The sequence below is a fragment of the Neomonachus schauinslandi genome, chromosome 2, assembly GCF_002201575.2.
Source record: "Neomonachus schauinslandi chromosome 2, ASM220157v2, whole genome shotgun sequence".
Classification (NCBI taxonomy): domain Eukaryota; kingdom Metazoa; phylum Chordata; class Mammalia; order Carnivora; family Phocidae; genus Neomonachus; species Neomonachus schauinslandi.
Window position 1 is genome coordinate 197,239,771 of NC_058404.1, and position 22,898 is coordinate 197,262,668.

The 22,898-nt window shown below is 50.4% G+C and overlaps 1 protein-coding gene across 1 annotated transcript in view; it reads right to left on the minus strand.

Annotated features, from left to right (window-relative positions):
- Positions 1-8,539: 8,539 nt before the first annotated feature.
- OTOP1 (otopetrin 1) overlaps positions 8,540-22,898 on the minus strand; it is a 32,707-nt gene continuing 18,348 nt past the window's right edge. The window contains exons 4-6 of the mRNA XM_021677595.2: positions 20,878-21,008; positions 16,151-17,079; positions 8,540-8,710 (exon numbers count right to left, since the gene is read on the minus strand). Coding sequence (XP_021533270.1) covers positions 8,540-8,710; positions 16,151-17,079; positions 20,878-21,008 — 1,231 coding nt within the window. The remainder of the gene's footprint in view (positions 8,711-16,150; positions 17,080-20,877; positions 21,009-22,898) is intronic.

Sequence of the window (22,898 nt, forward strand, 5' to 3'; positions counted from 1 at the left end):
GCTTGAGCATTCCCCGGGCCACCGGCTTTTCCTGGGCCAGCTGCGATGACAATCCCAGGCTCCCATCTGCTCCATCTTCTGCTCTTGTGTGAGGCACAAAACACGGGGTAAAGGCACCGAGTGAGTTTCCTGTGACCCCTGTAACAAACCACGGCAAACTTGGCAGCTGAAAACAGCACACGCTTATTATCTTATGGTTCTGGAGGTCAGACATCCAAAATGAGCCTCGGGGGACTAAAATCAAGGTGTCAGCAGAGCCTCGGCAGAGACCTAAGGGGGGGGATTCCCAGCCCCGCTCCTTCCAGCCGCTGGGGGCTGCACGCCAGACTCGTGGGCTTGCCACACATCATCCAAGCTCATCACCCAGTGACTCTTCGAGGTGTGCACTTCTATGGCCGATGTCTGACAGAGGAGAAAATCAGGTGCCCGGGACGAAGGTGGCTCGCAGCAGAGACCCACCCTGCCCTCAAGCCTTGTCCCGCGCCCTGCCCCACCCCTTGGAAGCACCATTCCTCAGGGACCTGTTGCCGGGGCATCCCCAGCTCTGCGTGCACCTGCAGGGCGCTTCCCCAGAAAATCCCACGTTCTCTTGCTGGAATCTTGACTTCTTTCGGCGTCCAGCGTAGCAGCCAGAGAGCCCCTGATTCGAACACCGGGAACGGAGCCTTCATGTGTTTCTGTGGTTTATGGACGGCCTGTGCCCTTAACGAGCGTCATGACACCTCACCTTACACTGTTGGAGAGGCTGCATTCTGGGGACTGTGCCCAGTCGGGGAAGGCGTGCCCTCCCCCATTCGTCCCAGAGCCACACTCCTGCTCTGCGCCCCGCCGGGCACAGCTGCCCTCCCTCCCCCGCCCTGCTGCTCTGTGGGGCTCTGTCCTGCTCAGTGCGTGGGCGATGCGCTCGTCCGCCAGGTGGGGAGGGCGAAGGACTGACCGCTGTAGAAGCGGGGACACCTGTGATTCCCCGACGTTCCCTGGATGGATCAGGGGGCGGGGATACGTGCTGCAGACCCCGCCCCTCTCAGGCTCCCCCCTCCACCACAACCCAAGGGCCGCTGCAGCTCCAGGCCCCACCTCCTCCCACAACCACTTCAGGCAGGGGGAAGGGCAGACCTCTTCCTCATCGCTCTCTAAACAGGGATCACAGTCCTTCCAGAACCACCTAGCAGAGACCCCCTTCCCTCTCGTTGTCAAGACCGGAGCTCTGCAAACTTCTTCTGCAAAGGGTCAGGGAGTAGATATTTAAGAGCCACGTCTCTGCCACATAATCTTTTTGTGCAGGGGTTTTTTTTTTTTAACCACCTTGCAAGATGTAAAAGCCATTCTTAGCTCACAGAGGGTAGGTTGGCGACTCCTGGCCTAGAGCCATTCACATGCCCCACTCCATACCAGCCTCCAGCCGAGTGGGGAGCGGGCTTATTATGTTTGGCTTAGACCAATCATCCAAAACTGGTGTTCCAGAAACATCTGCCAGAGATACCTAGGCAGCACTTGCGGTTGTCAGAGAGACTTCCCACCCCAGTGGTTCCTCCCTTCCAAGGAGGAGGGCAGAAGGCACCTGTAAGCTTCCCCAGAAGTGGTCCCTCGGCTCCCTCCAGGGGCCAGAACAAGTCGAGGGGAGCGGGGAGCGCCGCCTAACTCAGGGCTCTTCTGGACCAGGCCTAGAGCGCCACCTTGTGCCTTAAAGGCAAAGAGGGACCCGGAGGTGTGTGTACTAGAAGCCAGTGGGGAATCTCTGCCAAGCCCTTAAAAACTATTCATGGAGGGACACCAGGGTGGCTCAGTCGTGAAGCGTCTGCCTTCGGCTCAGGTCGTGATCCCAGGGTCCTGGGATCGAGCCCCGCATCGAGCCCGCATCGGGCTCCCTGCTCGGCGGGAAGCCTGCTTCTCCTTCTCTCACTCCCCCTGCTTGTGTTCCCTCTCTCTCTGTCTCTCTCTGTCAAATAAATAAATAAAATCTTTAAAAAACAAAAAAATTAAATTAAATTAAAAAAATAAAACATTACCATAAAGAACACTCCAGGTCTGGTTTATAGTTAATAAATATTAAGACACACAAACTCAGAAAATAGAGAAGAAAAGCTTACTTCTCAATTTGCTTTATGAGGCCAGCATTACCCTGTTAAAATAACAAAATAGACGTTTCAATAGAAAGGATGCTAACAGTCATTAGTCATCAAGGAATTGCAAATTACAACCACTATGAGATACCCAATCATATTCATCGAGTGCTAAAGTTAAAAAGATTGACAGTATTGGGGCGCCTGGGTGGCTCAGTCCTTAAGTGTCTGCCTTCGGCTCAGGTCATGATCCCAGGGTCCTAGGATCGAGCCCCATGTCTGGTCTGGCTCCCTGCTCAGCAGGAAGCCTGCTTCTCCCTCTCCCACTCCCCCTGCTTGTGTTCCCTCTCGCTGTGTCTCTCTCTGTCAAATAAATAAATAAAATCTTTAAAATAAATAAATAATAAAAATAAAAACTATCCATGGAAACACGCCAGTCTTGAGCGCCCGCCATGTTCCAGGCACTTCCCCTACGCCCTGCGATAGTCTGGGCTGTGAGGGCGGCCACCCCTGTGATGAGGCCTGAGGGAGAAGGAGGCTGAGCCTCCACCCTCACGAGACGTGGAGTCCAGCACGGCTAAGCACAAACGAATAAGTGAAGGACTAATGGCAAAGGGGCCAAGGTGAAGCGTCATGGGGCATCTGTTTAGATGGATGACCAGGGCACCCCTCACAGTGGAGGGGCCTCTACACGCAGCCTGAGGGATGAAAACAGGCTGCTCCAGTTCAAGGAGCCAGAGAAGCACTCTGTGGAGAGAGAGATTAGCACGTGCAAAGGTCCTGAGGAGCCGAGTTTGCGGGATCCAAGGCAGTGAAGGGAGCTGTATGTGGCTCCAGCCGTGGGTGGCCGCGGGTGGGGATGCCTGGGGGAGGGGGACAGAGGAGAGGATTGGTGTAAGAAGAAGACGAAGTAGCGGAGGCCAGATCGTGAAGATCCCCACAGACCATAGTCAGGAGTTGGTACTTTCTTCTAAAAGCAACAGGAAGCCAATGAAGGGTAAGCAGGTGACTTGATTTAATTTACATTTCTGACGTAAACTATGATGGTGGGTTTTTTTTTAATTTAATTTTATTATGTTAGTCACCATACATTACAGGATTAGTTTTGATGTAGTGTTCCATGATTCATTGTTTGCGTATAACATCCAGTGCTCCATTCAATATGTGCCCTCTTTAATACCCATCACCGGGCTAACCCATCCCCCCACCCCCCTCCCTTCTAGAACCCTCAGTTTCTTTCTCAGAGTCCATCGTCTCTCATGGTTCGTCTCCCCCTCCGATTTCCCTCTCTTCATTCTTCCCCTCCTGCTGTCGTCTTCTTCTTCTTCTTCTTTTTTTTTTTAACATAAAGTGTATTATTTGTTTCAGAGGTGCAGGTCTGCGATTCAACAGTCTTGCACAATCCACAGCGCTCACCATAGCACATACCCTCCCCAATGTCTGGTTTTTAATGTGGCTGAAACAGCATACCACAATTCTCCTTTTGAGCATCAAAACACTGCCCTCATCCTCCTCCCGTCCCCTCCCCATGGTCCCCTGGGTCTGTTCTGAGGAGCTAATGTTACTGTCCGTTCCCCATCAGACCCCGTGAAAGTGTCCTCCCCGCCTGCTGCCCCAGCCTCCTCCCTGACCATGTTCCACCCGCCCTATCTGGGGGATTCTCCTCGCATGGGAACACCCCACAACCATGTTCTCCAAAGGATGGCCCAGGGGGAGCGGGAGGTGGTGGGGGCAGGGGGAAGGAACACCCTTGTTGAAACTCTAGTTCTCAGCATCCCCAGGAGAACTCAGAATCCTCCCAGCCCTCACCTGGGAGTGAGGACAGCCACTCCCGACACACACTACCGGAGTCCAAAGCTGTGGATGGGGCACCGACGGGGCACTTTGCACCCATCCCCTGGTGGGTCCCCTTGAGGCTGCTGCTGCGGCCAGATCTCCCCCGACGTTCCCCTGAAAGCACAGGTGAGGACTCAGAGGAAAGGCACTGGCGCCCCCTGCTGGTCGTGCTCTTCCACAGCCGAGCTCACATCGGAACGGAAGAACCCGCTGCTTCCCAGTAGCTTCCGTCCTTCACCATTTTAAGCCAAGTGTAGCAATTTATAACTGGGTAAAAAAGGAAATATTCTGTCAGCTGATGGATTGTTCTGTGCACATATCCTCAAGCAATTGTTTGACGGGTATTTTTTTTTTTTTACCAAATTGACTTTCTTTTTAAGACTATATGGCTAATAGGAAAAGGCGATGGGTTTTTAAAGGGCATAATAGTCCACCACTACAACCTGCTAGCCCTGTATGCTCCCTAGCATGCCCGAAGATTCCCTCCACTCAAATAGAGTAATAATATCGCTCACCTAACCAGGCGGCGGCCTCAGAGAGAGATCCCAGAGGTGTACTGTGGGCTGCCAGGGTTACGGGGCACAGAGGCTCCTGACAGGTGTTTGTGTGGACAAAGGAATCTGATCTGACCTCCGGGCCACAGGTGACCAGCAGGTGCTAGGTGGCGTTTAGTTCCAGAGTTTGCAAAATGTCTTGTGGAAGGGGTGCATTTTCTAATGCATGCCTGGCACCACAGGGGCTGGGGGTGACCCTGGGTGTCCAGCTCCAAAGTTCTTGCCTTTCCACTCGGCCTCACCAAGAGCCAGGGTACCCATAGAATGTGAGTTGAAATCCTGGCTTGGTGGGGGCCAGGGATAAATGAGCTCGAGCTGACATGCAAGGTTGCAACAGGAGAGAAAGGGATTCTCCTGATACCCTGAGTGCCTAGGGCATCACTCCCCACAGTGAAGAACTATACGGGAAGGCAAATCGTTATTGAGTTTCCTGATGAGCACAGAATCATCCAAGGGGTGAGGGCTGGGGGGGATCTATCCAAGGGGTGAGGGTTGAGGGATCTTGACAGCTCATGGCATTGAGCGACCTGGGGGATCTACCTGCGGAGGGGACCAGACAAGGTGGCTTTGACACCCTCCTCCCAACGACAGTGGATGAATGTTGGAAACTCACCTTCTCTGATGACTCTAAGTTGATCTTCCTTACGCTTTCTTTTCTCCTTCTTTCACATGTTGTTATTGATATCTCAGGCATATAAATGAATGCCTCTATACAGGTCACTTTACTGGAGAAATCAAGTGCTGCAGACACAGCATGCACTCAGCTGTCTGTCCCCACCCCAGTCCTGCCTCCTGCCTCCTCCCCAGCCCACAGGTGGCCACTACACTGAACTCGGGGTGGATTCTTTCCTCACATGTGTTTGTAACTTCACTACAAATGTATCCCAGAAATATCAGATTGCGTTGCCTGTTTTTAAATGTTATATTAATGGAATCATGCCAATTATACCATCATGATACTTAATCGTCGATACAGCGTTGTCTTGAGGGATGACTCGTGTTGTTGCGTGTAGTTCCAACCCACTCATTTTTCACTGCTGTGTAATATTCCGTTTTAGGGATTAGGCCATAGTTTATCCATTCATTCTCCTAACTGATGGACATTTCAGCTGTTTTTAATTCTTCCCAATGACAAGCACTCCTGCAATGGACGTTTCTGAACACGTCACCTTGCACATACAAGTGAGGGTATCTCTGGCACTCACTCCGAGGAGGGGAATTGCCGGGTCTCAAGGAATGTGTGCCTCCAGCCCTACTCGATTATCACCAGCCGTTCTCCCATTTAGCTGTTACCAATTTACCCTCCTACCAGCAATGTGTGTGCCTTCCCTTTCCCTCACATTGGGCCAACCCTTGCCTCTCGGATGAATGGGAAATGGCATCTCATTACTGTGTTAATTTGCGTTTTTCTTAGTCTAGCCCTGAGGGCGTGAGCCTTGTTGACTGCACACTCTGGTTCCTCATCTGTGAGTTGCATTGGTATTAAGGTAATAAATTCCCCTTGCTGCCTAAGCTGGCTGAGTCAGGATGCTTGACTACCTGTTAGTCGAAGCTGCCTGGCTGTAAGAGCCATCCCTGAGGCTGCAGGCTCTACTCGTTTAGGGCCAAGAGATGATCCATCTTTAAGGTCCCTCCTCAGAAGTTCTGAGCCCAGCAGGACTGCGTTGACTTTTCCCAGCTCTGCTGGTGCCCCGTGGCCACCCTGAAACCCCCACACCTGAGTCAGTCATTCCCAGCGTTGCTGTGATTCCCTTTATCTCCTTGGCAGAGCCCTAACCACATAAACGGAGGCCCTAGGGCTGTACTAATGTGCTCAGAATAGGGGGAAATTAACGCCAGCCAAAATGGGGTCCTCTGGATAAATGGGCATTTGCATGCAGTCATCTCCTGTAGGGTAGTTTACCAACACATGAAAAGACTTAGCCATGAACATGCTTGCTACAGCGTCATTTATAATTACAAAAAGAAAAGAAGAAGAAAAAAAGAAACTATCAAATGTCTCTAAATGTTGAACATCAGGGTCTGACTAAATAAGGAATGCTACATCCCTCCACGGAATGTACTCTGAAGTTGGCCAAGGTCATATTGCAGAAGGAATGTCAAGGAATGTCGTTCAGGGGTCTTGACTTGGGGTCCATGGACTCCCGAGGAGATGTTTCTAGAAGGGAGTTGGCATCACCTGAGATGCTTATTGAAGCATCCTGAGCCCCACTCCAGCCCAACAGAACCTGAACTTCTGGCTGGGAAGGCAGGAAACCTAATAGGATCCTCCAGATGATTCTTACACATGCTAAAGTGTGAGAATCCATGCCATGGGGATACTAAAACAGTTCAGAAACACGCTGGTATATTAAGAGAAAAAGAAGCTAGTTATATGCAAATTCAGTACATATTAAAACAATCTCATTCATGTGTGTGTGTGTGTGTGTGTGTACTGATAGGTACTGAGGTGCCAAAAATGAACAGCAATTACCTCTAGATCACTGTTTCTCAACCTGGACCCCATTAACCTTTGGGGCCAGCTAATTCTCTGCTGTGGGTACCACCCTGTGCATTGTGGGATGTTGAGCAGCATCCATGCTCTCTGCCCACCAGATGCCTATAGCCCCCCAAGCAATCACAATAAAAAATGTCTCCAGGCTTTGCCAAATGTCCCCTGGGGGACAAGATGGTACCAGGCTGAAAACCACCACCCTAAATAGAAGGTCTGATAGACAATCTTTCACTTTGTTTTTAGTCCATCTGCCCATTGCCTTTAGTTTTTTCTAGAATGAACATCAAGTATTTGAGTCATGTAAAAAATCTGGTGTTTCTTAATATGCCCTTGCCTGTGCTGTCCCAAAAAATACGCTCAGATGAAAAAATGTTTACATTAGTATTGATGGTTAAGTAAACTAATTTTATTATGAACTTCAAATAATTACAGCAAAGTACATACAAAGGCCTTCCCAATATCACTATTCCTTAAGAGGCTTTAAAATATTTATAACCTTTGGAATAGGCATCCTGATTTTAAGTATATGTCTTATAGAAGCAATTATATAGGAAATGCTTTACAAAGATAGTTGATTTTTTGCAGAGTCCCTTATAAAAACCAAAAAAGTATAAACACTCTAAAACCAACAATAGGAAACTAAGTATGGCACGTCCACTTGATGGACTATAATACAGGATTAAAATGATATTTACAAAGAGTTTGGAACAATGTGAAGGAAAGGTTTATGCTCTATTGTTAAGTGGTGAAAGAGTAGATACAAAATTGAACCTGTCACATCATCACTGACAAGTATAACAATGATGACAACAACGAAAAGAATCTTGTGCAGGAACACAGCTAAGAGAAATACAACAAGGTGTGGAAAAGTGTCCATTGAACAGTGACATCCGAGGTGGTTTTTTCCTCTCCATTCTTCTAAAATGTCCATATTTTCTGTAATAAGCATATATGTATTTACAGTGAGAGTGAAAACAGTAAAATTTATTTTTTAAAAAACCTCAAATGATCACAAACAAAGATGTGCCAAAATTCCAGGTAAGAAATACATCTCCATACTGATCTATACACTAATTCCCATCCAGATGATAAAGATAACTTTGTTCCAAAACTTAACCATATTCAGAAAGTACAATATGAACTAAACGTGATTGTATCTACATTGATCAGCCCTGGGAAGGATAAGATGTAAGGATGATTATACTACTCAGATGGGCAGAGAAAGTTGTAGGTAGTCACATGATAACAGAAAACAATTTTTATGAAAAACAAACCGATCATTTTTCTTTCCCCAACCTGGAATCCCATTCTTTTAAAACAAAGGGTCTCATTTAAAAGGAGGTAAAATAATTTGGGTTCGATCAGAATGAACTAGCCAAGGCCAGATTTCAGCCGCCTCGTCGATGCTGAGCTAACTTGCTTACATTCACCTGGGGTGACAGACAATTCCAGCTCACAGCAAACACAACTGGTGCGGACAAAGGCAGCCCTCTTGCTTTTGTCCAGCAATGTTTGCCCAACCTGGCCATTCCCAGGTGGCTCCAGTGAATTCTCTTGTTAGGTCACTCCTCGGGCTTTGATGTGGACACAGACTATATCTTACAATAGACCTCAAAGAGAGAGGCAGCTGCGTGCATTCGGTAGAAAATAGAAAAAGGCATGGCCAGGTTGACCACAATTATCCAGGGTTCAAAGCCAAAGACAATCTCCTCTAATCCGTTGTCGTACTCGGGGCGGCAGCCAAAGGCAGGAGGGATCCAAAGCTGCAAGAGAAGAGGAGCCTGTTCTAGCAGCCACCTCAGAAGCCCCACATGACCCCCAGGCGCTGGCCTGGACTCGGGGACACGGAGTCACACCTGTCTCCGCACCGCATTTCACGTCTCCACGGAGCTGGTCAAATCCACGCAGCCCACCTGACCCTTCTCTCTTCCTCAGCCCCGTCCTGAGTGAACGCTGTTCACACCCACCTGATTCTCTCCATCCCCACAGCCCTCACCTCAGTAGGGTCCTCAGTATCCCCCACCTGCATGCCACAATTCCTCCAACTGCCCCCCCCCAACTCCAGCGGACGCCTTCCATCCACCCCTGACCCCACTGTGGGAGTGATCTTCATAAAGCACACATCTGACCTTGTCATTCCTCTGCTTGTCACTCTCCAGTGACTCCCAACAGCCTTCAGGAGAGTCCAAATTCCCCCAGTGACTGGGCGCCTGTCCACGTTTCCATGTCCCTCATCATGCCCTTCACTCCAGCTTCCGAAAGCCAGATGTGCCTTTCTCCCTCAAGTCTTCAGGGCTTTGCTCCTGCCTCTTCCTCTGTCACCGGCTCCCTGTCTGCCTTTTTGACTGAATCCTACCTTCTTCCAAGTCCTGAGATACCACTCCTTCCAGGAAGCCCTCCTTGATCTAACCAGTCTGGGCAGGAACCCCCTATGTGTTCCCACAGCCCCCAGGGTTTGCCTACAGCAGAGGTCACCTGTTTATCACACCCGCCTTCACACACCAACACTGGTGCTGGGACATCCCAGCCACATGGGCCTGGGCCGCTGAGTTCTGTGGTCTCCTCTCTGGCTTGACCTAGAGAGACAGCCCAGACCCTGCCCCCCACCCACCCCGTCCCGCCCCGATCAGGGGAGAGGAGAACACGCTTTGGAGCCACACCTGGGTTTGTGGCACTCACAGACTCTCATCTGACCCCTCCAAGCCCTCAGTCTCCTCGTCTGTAAGATGCGAACATTGACACTGGTCCCCCATGGCTCAGATGAGAATAAAATCCCAACTACGCTTGCAAAACCGAAAGCCGTAACCTAATGTCACTGCTGCTCGTGGAAACCACACACTGGTCCCCCCTGCCTCGATCTCCCTGCCCCAGGTCCTCCTCCTCCTCCACCCCTGCACGGTGGCAGGGCCTCTCGGGTGACACCCCCCCCCATCCCACCTCCTGGAAGTCATGTTCTTGTGGAACGCCCTCCCTTGAGTCGGGCTGAGCCTAGTGACTCGCCTCTACCATCGGAATATGACAGAAGTCATGAGGTGTCACTTCTGAGGTTAGGTGCCAAAAGGACTGCAGAGTCCATCTTGTTCACGCCCTCCTGCAAGAGAGGGAGCTGCCCCCCTGTTGTGTGCTGCCCTGTGGCCAGGCACCGCGGGAGGTCCCGGCCCAGCAGCCCTCAAGGAACTCACGCCCTCGGCCCAACAACCTACCAGGAGCAGGTTGGGAAAGACCCCCAGGAGTCCGCTTTGAAGTGGCCGCAGCGCCCGGTTGGGCCGTTCGCTCCCAGTGAGAGACCCTGGCAGAGGCAACGGCGAAGCTGCGCTTGGACTCCTGCCCCACAGACATCATGACAAAGAGGTGTTGCTGGAGCTGCTGAGTGCGGGGTGATTCCTTACACAGCAGGAGCTGACTGATACCGGCCTCTCCGTACAAGCATTACCTCGGATCTCTGCCCCCCTGTTCTCAGGCTCCGCTTCTCAGGCTCCTCCCACCACTCTGGCTACTCCTCCCTGGCTCCTCCTTTGCTCAGTCTCTCACGGTTGGCTGGGGGGCTCATCCCTGGGTCCTCTCCTCTACACACGTGACCCCTGGATGAGCTCCCCCAGCCTTGGCTGTAAGTACCCACTATGGGCTGAGGACTCCCGAGCCTGCATCACCCACCTGCTCCGCCCTCGAGGACGCCACGGGCTGCTTGGTGTCTAACCTGCATCTCAAACTAACCCCCTACCATTAGCAACATCTTCCTCCCCATCATTATCAAACTTCCAGGGGTCATCCTTGTTTTCCTGCTCACCCTCAGAACCCTCCGCCTGCCACCCAGCCCATCAGCGAGCCTGGAGGACCGTGCCTCCAAGACATCCAGGCAGCCGTGCAGCCATTTCTGGCCCCGTGCACCTGCCCAGGCCCCCACTCTCCGCTCTCACCTGGACCACTGCAGTAGCCTCCTGCCTGCTCTCTGGCTTACACCGCGCCCCCGGACAGGTGCATTCACCACTCAGCTGCCAGACCCGTTTCTTATGCCAATAAGATCATGTCCCTTCCCTGATTAAGGCCCCCCAAGTCTTCATAGTGTACTTAAAATGAAATCCACCCCCTACCTGGGATTATAAAGCCCTCTCTCTGCTGGCTGATCCCTCACCAACCCGCTAACCCTGCTGCCCGATGACCCGCACCTCCAGGGCCCCAGGCACATGGCGCATCATGCGGTGGGAGAGAAAGCCCCTCTCAGCAACCTGGGCCTTCTGATCTGAACCAGCTGCCAGGCGCAACCTCACACCCTCGCTACCTGTTCTCTGCGGAGCGCATGTCACTATAAGGTGTGTCTTACTTGACGCTTATTGCCCTCTGCCATCTGATTTGCAAGCGCCCCAAGACCAGGAGGAAGGCGAGACCTCGGTCACATTGCCCCCCATCACACACAGCCGTGCTGGCCCTCGGGAGACACCCAGTGGATAGATCTTCAGGAGAGAGAGAAATGGAGGAAGGGAGGGAGGGGAGGAGGGAGGAAAGACAGAGGACGGAGAAGAAGGGAAGGACAGACGATGGGCCCTCTTTCCTGAAATCCAGATCTTTACATCTGCTATTAAGTTGGCTGGAGTCCTTGCTCCTCATCCCATCAGCAGGTGGGTCTACGTCCCCTTCCCTTGAATCTGGGGGATGCTGTCACCGCTTGACCCATAAAATATGGCAGTAACTAATGCCACACAACATCCACAGGCAGACCCTAAAAGATTGGCACTTCTGGTCTCCCAGCAGGTCGGCTCTGGGGCCCTGAGCTGCCACATAAGAACCCTGAGACCCCCACTCTCCATACTAGAGAGCCCGTATATAGATACTGCAGCCGAGGGTCCCGCTGAGCCCTCCCAGCCACCCCCACCCCAGCCACCAGATCTTGGACCCTCCAGCCCAGCCTGCCCACCAGCCTCAGTTGATGCCATGAGGGACAGGAGAATCTCCCAGGGAAGCCCCGCCAGAAGTTCTAACCCACAAGGTCCTAAGACCTAATCACACGGCTGTTTTTTGTTGTTATGGTTGTTTTATTTTTTTTTAGAGAGGGAGAGAGAGAATCCCAACGGGGGACTCGATCCCATGACCCTGAGATCATAACCTGAGCCAAAATCAAGAGTCAGATGCTTAACCGACTGAGCCACCCAGGTGCCCCAAACAGCTGTCGTTTTTGTCCTCCATTTGGGGTCATTTGTTACGCAGCAGTAGGAAACCAAACATCAGCCTGTTGGCTACGTTCACCTGGGTGTCTCAGAAGCACCGCAAAAATGCACATGTCCAGTACTAAACTCAGGGGCTTCCTTCCAGGCCGAGCCCTCCCCGAACCTGCCTCCCCTTCAGAGTCTCCAGTCTCCATAAACAGCATCACCATCTCCCCAAGAGCTCAAGTCAGAACCGGGGCATCATTCTTGACATCTCCCCCCCTTCACACGCTACCACATGGATGACCCTGGGGAGTTATGCTGAATGAGATAAGCTGGTGGCAAAGAGACAAATACCGTGTGATCCCACTTACATGAGCTACGTGGGGTGGTCGAACTCACAGAGATAGGAGGTGGGGTGGCGTTGGCAGGGGCCAGGGTGGGGGGCATGGGGGCTGTTTCATGCCTACAGAACTGCAGTTTGCAAGGTGGAAAGGTTTCAGACACAGGTGGTGGCAGGGGGTGCACGATAGCGTGAATGGACTTCCCGCTACTGAACTGTAGGCTTTAAAATGGTTAAAACGGGGGGCACCTGGGTGGCTCAGTAGGTTAAGAGTCTGCCTTCGACTCAAGTCATGATCCCGGGGTCCTGGGATCGAGTCCCGCATGGGGCTCCCTGCTCTGCTCCCTGCTCTGCTCCCTGCTCCCTCTGCCTGCAGCTCCCCCAGCTCATCTCTCTCTGTCAAATAAATAAATAAGATCTTTAAAAATAAATAAATAAAATCATTAAAATGGTAAATTTTATGTTATGTGCTATTCACTACAATTAAAAATTGAGCTGGATTAAAAAAGAAAAGAAGCATGAATCAGATCCCGTCCATATCTTGAAACCCTTCGGTGGTTTTCTGCTGCATTGAGGATTCTGTCCTGGCTGTGGCCATGGCTCAGGAGGCCCTGCATGGTCTGCCCTGGCGCCTCTCACACATCCTTCCCCTTGCCCGCCCTCACTCACCACCTGGGGTTTCCCTTCCTGCTCCTGGAGCACTTCCAGCAAGTCCTGCCTGGCTATGCATCTCCTCCCGTGCCTGTCCTTCTGCCCAGGCTTCCCCCACCCTCACCCGCCACCCTCTCTCCAGACCCCTGTGTCCCCCCCCACCAGCCTTCTTTGTCCACTCCACGGCCAGCTGCTGTCCCCACCTGGACACCAGCCCCTGGTCCTGGAGCAGAGTGATTCCCGCCCTCTGTCAGATGCCCTCCTGTGGGACCCACCACAGGCTTGCAAGTGCTACCCATGGAGTCAGCTGGGGGCGCCCTCGCAATCACCCAGCAATGATTTCTGTCCTCTGGCTTACTGCCCAGTGAGCAGCAGTGAGCCGGAGCTTGGGGACAGGGCCTGGGGACATCGGGGGCAGAGCTCAGACATGAAGAGACAGCACGTGTCCCCCACCTGGGACAGAGCCCCAAGTCTAGCCTCTGGGTCGCAACAGACCATCAGTTGCCACTTGATTCTACTATTGCGTTTGCTCTTCGTCTTCAAGCTCGTCCACACCTGCAAGCCAAGTTCCTCAGCAGCGGTCAAGCAAAGAACCCAGGGGGAAAGTGGCTTTCCTGAACTTGCTGAAAAGAGATCTATTCACCCCTCTGGGTTTGGAACAAAAATGATACGCCTTAGGGGAGTTCTGCAACCAACTCTGACCCTATAAGATGAGCTGATACACCCCTCTCGGGAATACAAGCCTCACATAAAATGCAGGCCCGCTGTGGTCACTAATATCGATCTCTCTCGTCTTCCCGTTTAATTCCTTCGTCCACTGCTGCCCCCGCATAGTGCCCAGCATACAGCAGGTGCTCCATAAATGCCTATTCAATGAAAGAGGAGGGCCCACCTGGAGCCACACTCTTCTGGGACCCCCTTCTTCCTTCAGAGCTCCTCGTAATCGTCTGCCGACCTGGAGGGGGACCGAGGTCCGGGGGACCCAAAGCAAGAATCAGATTTGATGCACAGACACGTGGCCTTTATGGCTTCAGAGGGACCCTCTCAATTTGTGGCCTTAGAGTCAGATCAGAATGTGCAGTGCCCGGGCATGCACCAACTGAAATGAGGTAGCTCAACCGCCAGCGGCCAACGGGAACCAGAGTAGCCCGGATGACCTGGAAGCTGGCAATAGGTTGCTGATGACCATGACAGCAGGCAGGCCCGGTGGTCGGGGCATCCCCGCCACGCCACCAGCCACGGTCATCGAGAGGCCTGTGTGGTACCAGGGGCCACTCCCCCCTCCTCTCTACTGAGTCCTGGCATCCTTCTGTGAATCTCTAGAACAAATCCCAACACAGTGCTTTTTGCTCCTTTTTCTTCTCTCCATCCTCAGGCCCACTGCTCTGGATCAAGTGCCCATCATTTCCCATCTGGGCAGATGCAGGGCTTCTGTTCAGGTGTCCTGGCCCTTGGGCTTACCTTTCTCCAGCCTTCTCGCACCTGCTGCTAAGGGGATCGTTCCACAACACAAACCGAGAGGGGCCTCTATTGCCTCCAGCATAAAGACCAGACTCAGCCAGGCTTATGAAGTTCGCTCAAGCCAGACCCACTAACTGGACCCGCCTTCCTCTTTCCCCCACCACTGCTCTCCTGGATATTACGGAATTCATGCTAAACTACGTGCTGCTCCCCAAATGGACCAGAGTGTCTTCTGCCTCTGTGCCTTTGAGCATCATATGCCCTCTGCTCCAAACGCTTTTGCTTGCCTTGGCCACCTGGTAAACTTCTAGCCATTCCTGGATACAGAGGCAGCCAAAACTGAGTTACTGGACATCTTCTACATTGCTGCTTTCCACCAGAGGCTGGAAGGCAAACTTTCCACGTCCCCAGCCTCTCCTGCAGCAAGAGGTAGCCATGTGAAAGCCACTGCCTGGCACTAGTACTTCTCTCCTTCTTCATGTCTTAAGCCCAGATGTGATGGTTGGTGCTGTTGCAGCCACCTTGTGACCATGTGGCAACAAGCATCACACTAAGCATGGTGAGGTGGAAAGATGAACAGTACCTGGATCCTTGATGATAGGGCTCAGCTGCCAGGCCAACCCCAAGTAGCCAACCTTCAGAATTCTTATCTTTAAGACTGAAGATCCTGCTGGCCAAGCTTTCTATTCCTTGCAGCCAAAAGCACTCCTAACTGAGCCTGGGCCTCACTTCAAGCATCCCTGACTCATTGAAGTCCCTCCCTGGATCCATGTTCCCATTACACCTTGCACATACCTGTCCCAACGCTTGCCCTAATCACTGTATATTTTTTCCTTGTGTCCCTCCACCCTAGATTGTGACCTCTCTGAGGAAGAGATTGTTGGAGAAGGTCATCAAAAAAGATGTGACTGCTGGTTGACCCCTGAGCTGGACCGGGGCACTCAGAGGCTCTTCACTCCCTCCCTTGTCCTTGGAATTTGGGTTCTGTTGGCCTTTCTCCCTCCCAGAGGCTGCTCCAAGGACACAGCCCTAAAATAAGGATGTGGTGTTGAGAACATAGTGGTGTTGAAATAAGGATGTGGTGTTGAGAGTATAGTATACGTGACCGAGCCCAGCTAAGGCCTCTCTCCCCTCTCTCTCTCTCTCTGTATGTGTGTGTGTGTGTATATATATATATATATATATAAACTTTTACAATTTGGCAGACAGGTGCAGAGATCCACTCGTCTTACTATTGCCCAAGACAGGCCTCGTATATAAGTTCCCTTGGCTTATGAAAACCATCACTACAAAGCTGGAGTGGCCTGCTTCTCTCTGCCATCTCTCCCTGACCTCCGTGTAGGGGAACCTGTTTCAGATCACACTCGGGAGAGTGGTAACCTACAGACCTTGAGTCTTCTCAGCTGCGATCCTTAGCCCCAGCCCCAGCCACCGGCACACAACAGTACACAGTAAGTGGATTTGTAGAACAGAGGCTTTCATTCCAGCCTCATTCTTTAACCTTACACTTAAATCATTTTGCTAATAAGCTGCCTCCATTCCTTATTTGAAAAAAGCAAGGAAAATAGGTTGGTCATTTTTAAGACAAATAACTTAATGCAGATTACCGAGATATTGCAGAGGAACAAAAAGGCTGCAATATTCCTCAACACTCTTCTCTTGGCATGGCCCTGCAGGAAACGGGGGCGGCAGGCTGGGCTCGGGGTCCCTTCCCGGCTCCCCTCCTCCGCCTCTCTGCCACAGCCTTCTCTCAGATGCATGTTTCCATTGGCCACATGTGGTATCTCACTGCCCAGGGAAGCCACGTCAGTGGCCACGGCTCCGCTCTTGAGGCAGGACGAGGCGAGGGGTATGGCATCACCATTGCAGACTGTGACTACCCGCAGGGTTCTGATGTCCTCGGAGAGCTTCTCCGGCTCCCGGTGAATGGACTCGATGATGAAGAGGTTCTGGATGTATTTCTCGGCAATCACCAGGATGGAGTAGGGCAGGTTGAACCAGGTGTAGGGGGGGCGGGCTTCAGCACAGAGGATGGCCAAGATGGAGCCCCAGGAGATGAGCCAGGAGCCGGAGGCAGTGCCCACCAAGAGGTCCGCGTCCAGTTTGCGGGCTGGGTTTCTGGACTCATCTAGAGATTTCTCGTCTATCCTGTAAATCCAGATTCCAAACAGCCCCGCGGCCCCCATGAGCATCAGTAAGGCGATGGCATACACGTAGAACATGATGAGTGCCAACTCGCTCTTGGTTTTGGAGCGCCCGATCTGAATCAGATATACCACCACGATCCCAATCGTGGCGGCCAGCACGGTCAGGCCCAGGACCGAGCCCGCCATGACCCCGGGAAATCGGAACTGTATGTTCTGATGCTGTTGACTGTCCACTTTGCGTCCGATGTTCTTCCACAGGACGTAGAGCATCGTGGAAGCCAGGATCTGATACTCTATGTTGAAGGGGTAGAGGTAGTAGATCCCCTGGGAGATGGCAGAGCAGAACGTCGGGGGCGAGCAGTTACACGGAGGCGTGTGGTCATCCAAGACTGGGGGCCAGAGGACACACATTGGAGGGCGGTTGGCATGGTCAGTGGGCAAGTGGAAAAGCACAAGGAAATATTTTCACTGAGGATTCACACGTGGGTCTCCCATTGAATTAAAGCTTTGTTTGGTGGCTTACTGTCATGTTTGATATCATGGCTATATTGACAGTCATGAGTACTAACTGCATGAATCAGAGTTTATCCATACATCAGCCCTTGTGAATGGTATTGTGGAAATTTACTTAACATATAAAGGTGTTCACGAGATTCTGCTGAACGAAAGAAGCTTGCTAAAGAGGATAGAATATGATTCCATTTTTATAAACTATAGGTATATGGATGATAAGATGATAGACACAGAAAAAATCTGGAAAGATATAAGCTAAAAGGTTAACAATGGTTAGATCTGGGTGGGAAAATGGCAGGGAATTTTTCTTTTCTTTTCTTTTTCAGTAGAAGAAAGTTCTATCTTGTCTCTTCCCCCATCTTTATGGAGATATAATTGACATGTAACATTGTGTAAGTGTAAGGTGTCCATTGTTACTTACTTGTAGTAACTTGTTACTAGTAACTAGTTACTTGCTTCCCTGTATTCTCTAAACTTTCTTTGTGAATATTATTTACGTGTATGATTTTTTATTTTTTTTTTAAAGATTTTATTTATTTGACAGAGAGAGAGAGACAGTGAGAGAGGGAACACAAGCAGGGGGAGTGGGAGAGGGAGAAGCAGGCTTCCCGCAGAGCAGGGGGCCCGATGCAGGGCTCGATCCCAGGACCCTGAGATCATGACCTGAGCCAAAGGCAAACGCTTAACGACTGAGCCACCCAGGCACCCCCATGTGTGATTTTTTAAATTATTGGATTCTTTTAAAGATTTGTTTATTTATTTTAGACAGAGAGAGAGTGCAAGTGAGGAGAGGGGTAGAGAGGGAGGGAGAGAAGCAGACTCCCTGCTGAGCATGGAGCCCAACACGGGGCTGGATCTCATGACGCTGAGATCATGACCTGAACCAAAACCAAGAGTCAGACGCTTAACCAACTGAGCCACCCAGGTGCCCCTAAATTATTGTTTCAAAAAATAACTTTGTGAGGGAAAATGCCCCTTCTCATTAGCAAAGATTTCACTCCTGAGAATATTCGATATTTGCAAGTGTAGCGCGAGACAGGTGCCATCCAAACCAGTGGTCGGCATGCAAGTGGGCATCACCTTCCAGAAGGCACTTGGCAATGGTCTAAAGAACTATGTCAAACTGGGTGACGGGCATTAAGGAGGGCACGTGATATGATGAGCACTGGGTGTTATACGTAACTGATGAATCACTGAACACTGCACCTGAAACTAATGATGTACTATAGGTTGGCTAATTGAATTAAATTAAAAAAAGAACTATTTCATAACAAGGAGCGAAAATGCTGTAAATAAATAATAAAATAGGTAACAAAGGCTATAGTCTCTGACCTATAATTCCGATCTATTTTAAGGGACAAGTCAAAAATGTGATCAAAGAATTAGGTAAAACTGTGTGTGTGCATGTGTGTTTGTGTGTGTGCATGCACATGAGAGAGAGAGAGAAACACTCCAGTGCCCAACAATTTAGAAACTGTTAAGTGAATTTTGGTTCATCCATACAATGGAATAGTAGGCAGCCATTCAAAATTATAATTAAGTTGTGTTTTAATGATACAGGAAAATAATCACGTTACATAACAATGGAAACAAGTAAGAATAAATTGTATATACAGTATCTTCTAAATGCATATCACAGCTCAGTACTCAGTTGTGAAATCAATTTAGCGAATAGCTGCCAATATATTTTTTCAACAGAGTAGACTTGTCATGGAATAGAACAGAATGCAATGGAATGACATCAGTAACAATAGAAATGTGAGTGTCTCTAATATGGTAAGGTTATTATTTCATGACATATGTGTGTACACACACAGGTCTGTGTGCGTTTAGGTTGCAGCTTAAGGTCTATTTCTTATTATAGGCTGCAGTCAAAAAAAAAAAAGATCGAATATATATAGTATGATCTTAACTATAAATAAATAAATAGGACACTGCAAAGAAATAAGCCAATATTAACAGCATAGAACTGCATTTCTGGGTAGGTGTTATTGTAGTTTTTTTTTTTCTCTATACTTTGTCATTGTTTTAGCTTATGATTTGCATATGCCAGGTATAAAACCAAATGGAAAGCTTTGTGGCAGCACAAATCACCTCACCTTTGCAAAATACTGCAATTTTGAATTCATAAGGAGTTTCCCACCCCTTATAGCCCAGTATGCTACTATGCAAAAGTCAGGGGAAGAAATTGAGGAGAAAGGCTCAGATGAACAGAATGTTAGAGCTGATGGAGTCCTTTCTTTGTAAATTTATCCAATTCCATCTTTCCACAGAAGTTCCTGGAGCCAAATCAAACCCTGGTTCAATCATTTACTTGCTGTGTGAACCTGGGCCAGTTACTTAACTACCCTGTGGCTTGATGGCTTCATCCGTATGATAAGGTCAACACTGACTACCCCACGGTGTTTTGGGTCCAGAATTAAATATGCCACGTGGAGGGACTAGAGCAGCCTGCCAGGCACTCAGCAGACACTTAATAAAAGTTTGTTGTTGTTGTTTTCACTGCTGTTACCATTACGGGCACCAACAAGGAAAAGAGAAGGACTTCCCCAAGAGCTGGCTGCCAGGGTAGAGCAGGGGTTAAGGGGTAAAGAAGTAGCATGTATCCCTGATTTCACCATCCCCACCCAACTGGTGAGGAAACAGTTTTAAGGTTGCCCCCAGGGCACCTGGGTGGCTCAGTCAATTAGGCTTCCATGATCTCAGGGTCGTGATCTCAGGGTCACGAGATCAAGCCCGGCATCTGGCTCCGTGCTGGGTGGTAAGCCTGCTTGAGATCCTCTCTCTCCCTCTGCCCCTCCCCCACCTTGCTCTCTCTCTCTCAAATACATACATAAATCTTGAAAAAAAAAATAAAGTTGCCCTCGGTGACGGGCCTGGGGTCGTACAGTGAGTGTAGAGTATAATACATCAAAGCTGGAAGGACCCCCTGAAAGTGCCTGGTACAGGTCTCCTCACTCTATGAATGAGAAAAGGGAGGCCCAGAGAGGTTGAACGGCTTCCAAAAGTCACACAGCCAGGACGTGATGAGAACAAGACCCAAATCTGGGATATCCGGTTCCCGGTACATTTCCCCTCCCCACAATCCCATCAGCCCCATCCCACTGCTCTAATAGAGAAGCGACAGGTCATAAATGCTAAAGAACTTTGGCAGCAGATTGATTGGCATCATGGGCTCTCAAATAGGAGCAAGGGGGAATAAAGATGGGCCAAAAGTGCAAGCCCAGAAGAGTTCAATAAAAACTTCAAACAAACTAAAACCAATTAATGGCAACCCTTAGACTTCTCTGGGTATTTTAAAGCTATACTTTTAGTCAAATGAACTGGTAATAGAAGCTTAATTAAAAACACAATGACTGCCAATCTTCCATAGTTGTAAACAAAGACATTGACTTCCATACCAAACTCTACCGTGAGAAATGGGACCCTAAATGATAACCCTTGGGTCTGACAAGTCCCTGAGTCACCGAAGAAACCATTAATTATGCTCAGCACATCCTACTTACGGAACCAGGATGAGGGACTTAGGAGGTTTTGAAAGGTTTTCAACAACAGATGATTGTCTGGCCAGTGATGAGTTGGGTGGACCCTGCCCCTCCATCTCTGAACATTCTGGTCTCTTGCGGGTTTCCAAGAGGTTCCAGCATGGGGGCAGGGCAACTCTTGTCACTCACCTATTGTGATGTTCCCAAAGCCCAGAGTGATGAGCCGTTCCTTGTGCTCATTAAGTTGGTGCTTTGATTCATTCAGGACGCCATTGGTCCACAGAAGCAGATTGGTGAACACCGAGTGTATCACCCCAAACCTGGAAAACACAAGGACTCTGTTATTGAGCAGCCCTGGGAAGCTCCAAGCCCCATGGGGTGAGATGGAGACATCGCACGCATGCACACTCACACACACACACACACACACACACACATGCATGCTTCCTTCTTAGCCATGATTCTGGTTTCACCAGGCAGCTCATACTCTGGGTGAGTCCCTGTATGGGGAGAGGCAGTTCCATGGGAACTTCCAAAACCACAGTCTTGGCATTCTGTCATAATATTGAACCTGCCAGTACTCAACTCATTGTCAATGGGACAAAAAGAAACTGGGTCTTGGAAGCAGGGGTCCAGTGATGGAAAATTACTGAAAGCACACACCATCCTCACCATACCCCAAACCCTTTCTTCCAGAAGGGAAGAGGAGAGAACCATGAGGGAAAGATGAAGGGCTACACTGGAAATCTGGAGAGTTGAGCAAGCCCTTACTGTTGGCTGGCCAACCCAATGATCATCATCCACCCCCTCTGTCTTACAACTTAACTCTAAGCAAACTGAAACAGGTCAGAGACTTGCTCTCTGGTCTCCCCTGAAGTTAGGCATGGCCACTCTGCCTAGTGGGATGTGAGGTCAAGACTACTGGGCACTACTGAAAGCTTCTGCTTTTCTGATGAAAGAGATGAGAATAAGAAAAGTCTACTCACTGTCCCTCTCCCCTTTATTTCCAGCCTTGCATACAGACACGAAGGCTGGCATTCTGGCAGCTGTCTTGTGACCATGAAGCAACCAGCGTGGGATGAAACGCTAATCCACTGAGAATGGGAGAGGGAGAGCAAAGAAAGGGTCTGTTCTGTGGCAACACAGATCTGAGCTGCTGGAGTCTCAGATAGATTCAGGAATTAGGCTGAGGTCACAAATAAAGGCAGTAGCTGCCTTGGGATTTGAAGAACTAGTAAGCAACAGGGCTGTCCTAGTCTGACCTCCAGGACCTGCCCTTGCCTCAATGCCATCCCACTTCCGGGAAGAAGAAGATGAAGAGGAAGGTGGACGCTGGACTCTGGCACAGAAGAGAAGTCTGTGGGGAATATGGTTCCAATGGGATCAGAGCCTGTCTCAAAACCCCCAGTCTCCCCATGCTTGAGATTTAAGACGTATGCACACTGGTAGTCTCCAGGCACTTAACAATGGGCCTTGCACGTAGCAGCAGCAGCAAATCCTGATGATTTGGGAGAGGCATCCTTGAAGCATGCAGAGCTGATGGCTCCTCGGGTGGAGAGCACAGGCCCCAGAGGAAGCATGCCCCAACCCGTCTAACCGACAGCACGCTTGTCCACGATCTGCCCGCAGGAAAACTGGTACAACTGGGTCCTCAACCCTGACCTTTCCTCTCCTCTGAGTGTTAACCCCAGCCGACCCCTCTGGGGCTCCCACAAGCGACCGCAAGCCAAACTTCCCTCGTTTGAACCCTGGCTTCTTTAGACAGCTGCAGAATGACCAGGCACACGTGGAGAAGGAGACAGGTGTTTGCCCATCTGCTCGCCCTTGAGCTTGCCCAGCTCTATTGATTGTGGCCAGCCTGCCCTGGGGCGTCTGGGAGGCACTGGATAGATCCTTGGACAAATGCAGACAATGCTGTTTGCCTCGGGCTTCCTTTTCTTTTACTTATAATGCACACAGCTCCCTTTTCTTCTCCTCTTTCCTGGGCCAAACGGCCCTGTCCAATCCCAGGCCCACTGAACCCGATGAGATAATGTCCATGCCACCTGCAGCCAGAGCCTGGCATGCCGTGCAAGCTCCCCGCAAGCTGGCAGCCTCCTGCTGGTCTGACCTGGAATTGTCCTACAAACTAAAGGCAGACATCACTTCCTCATGCCAGGCCACCCTTCTCATACTTGGGGCTGATACAACAAAGACAAGGCTTCCATGAG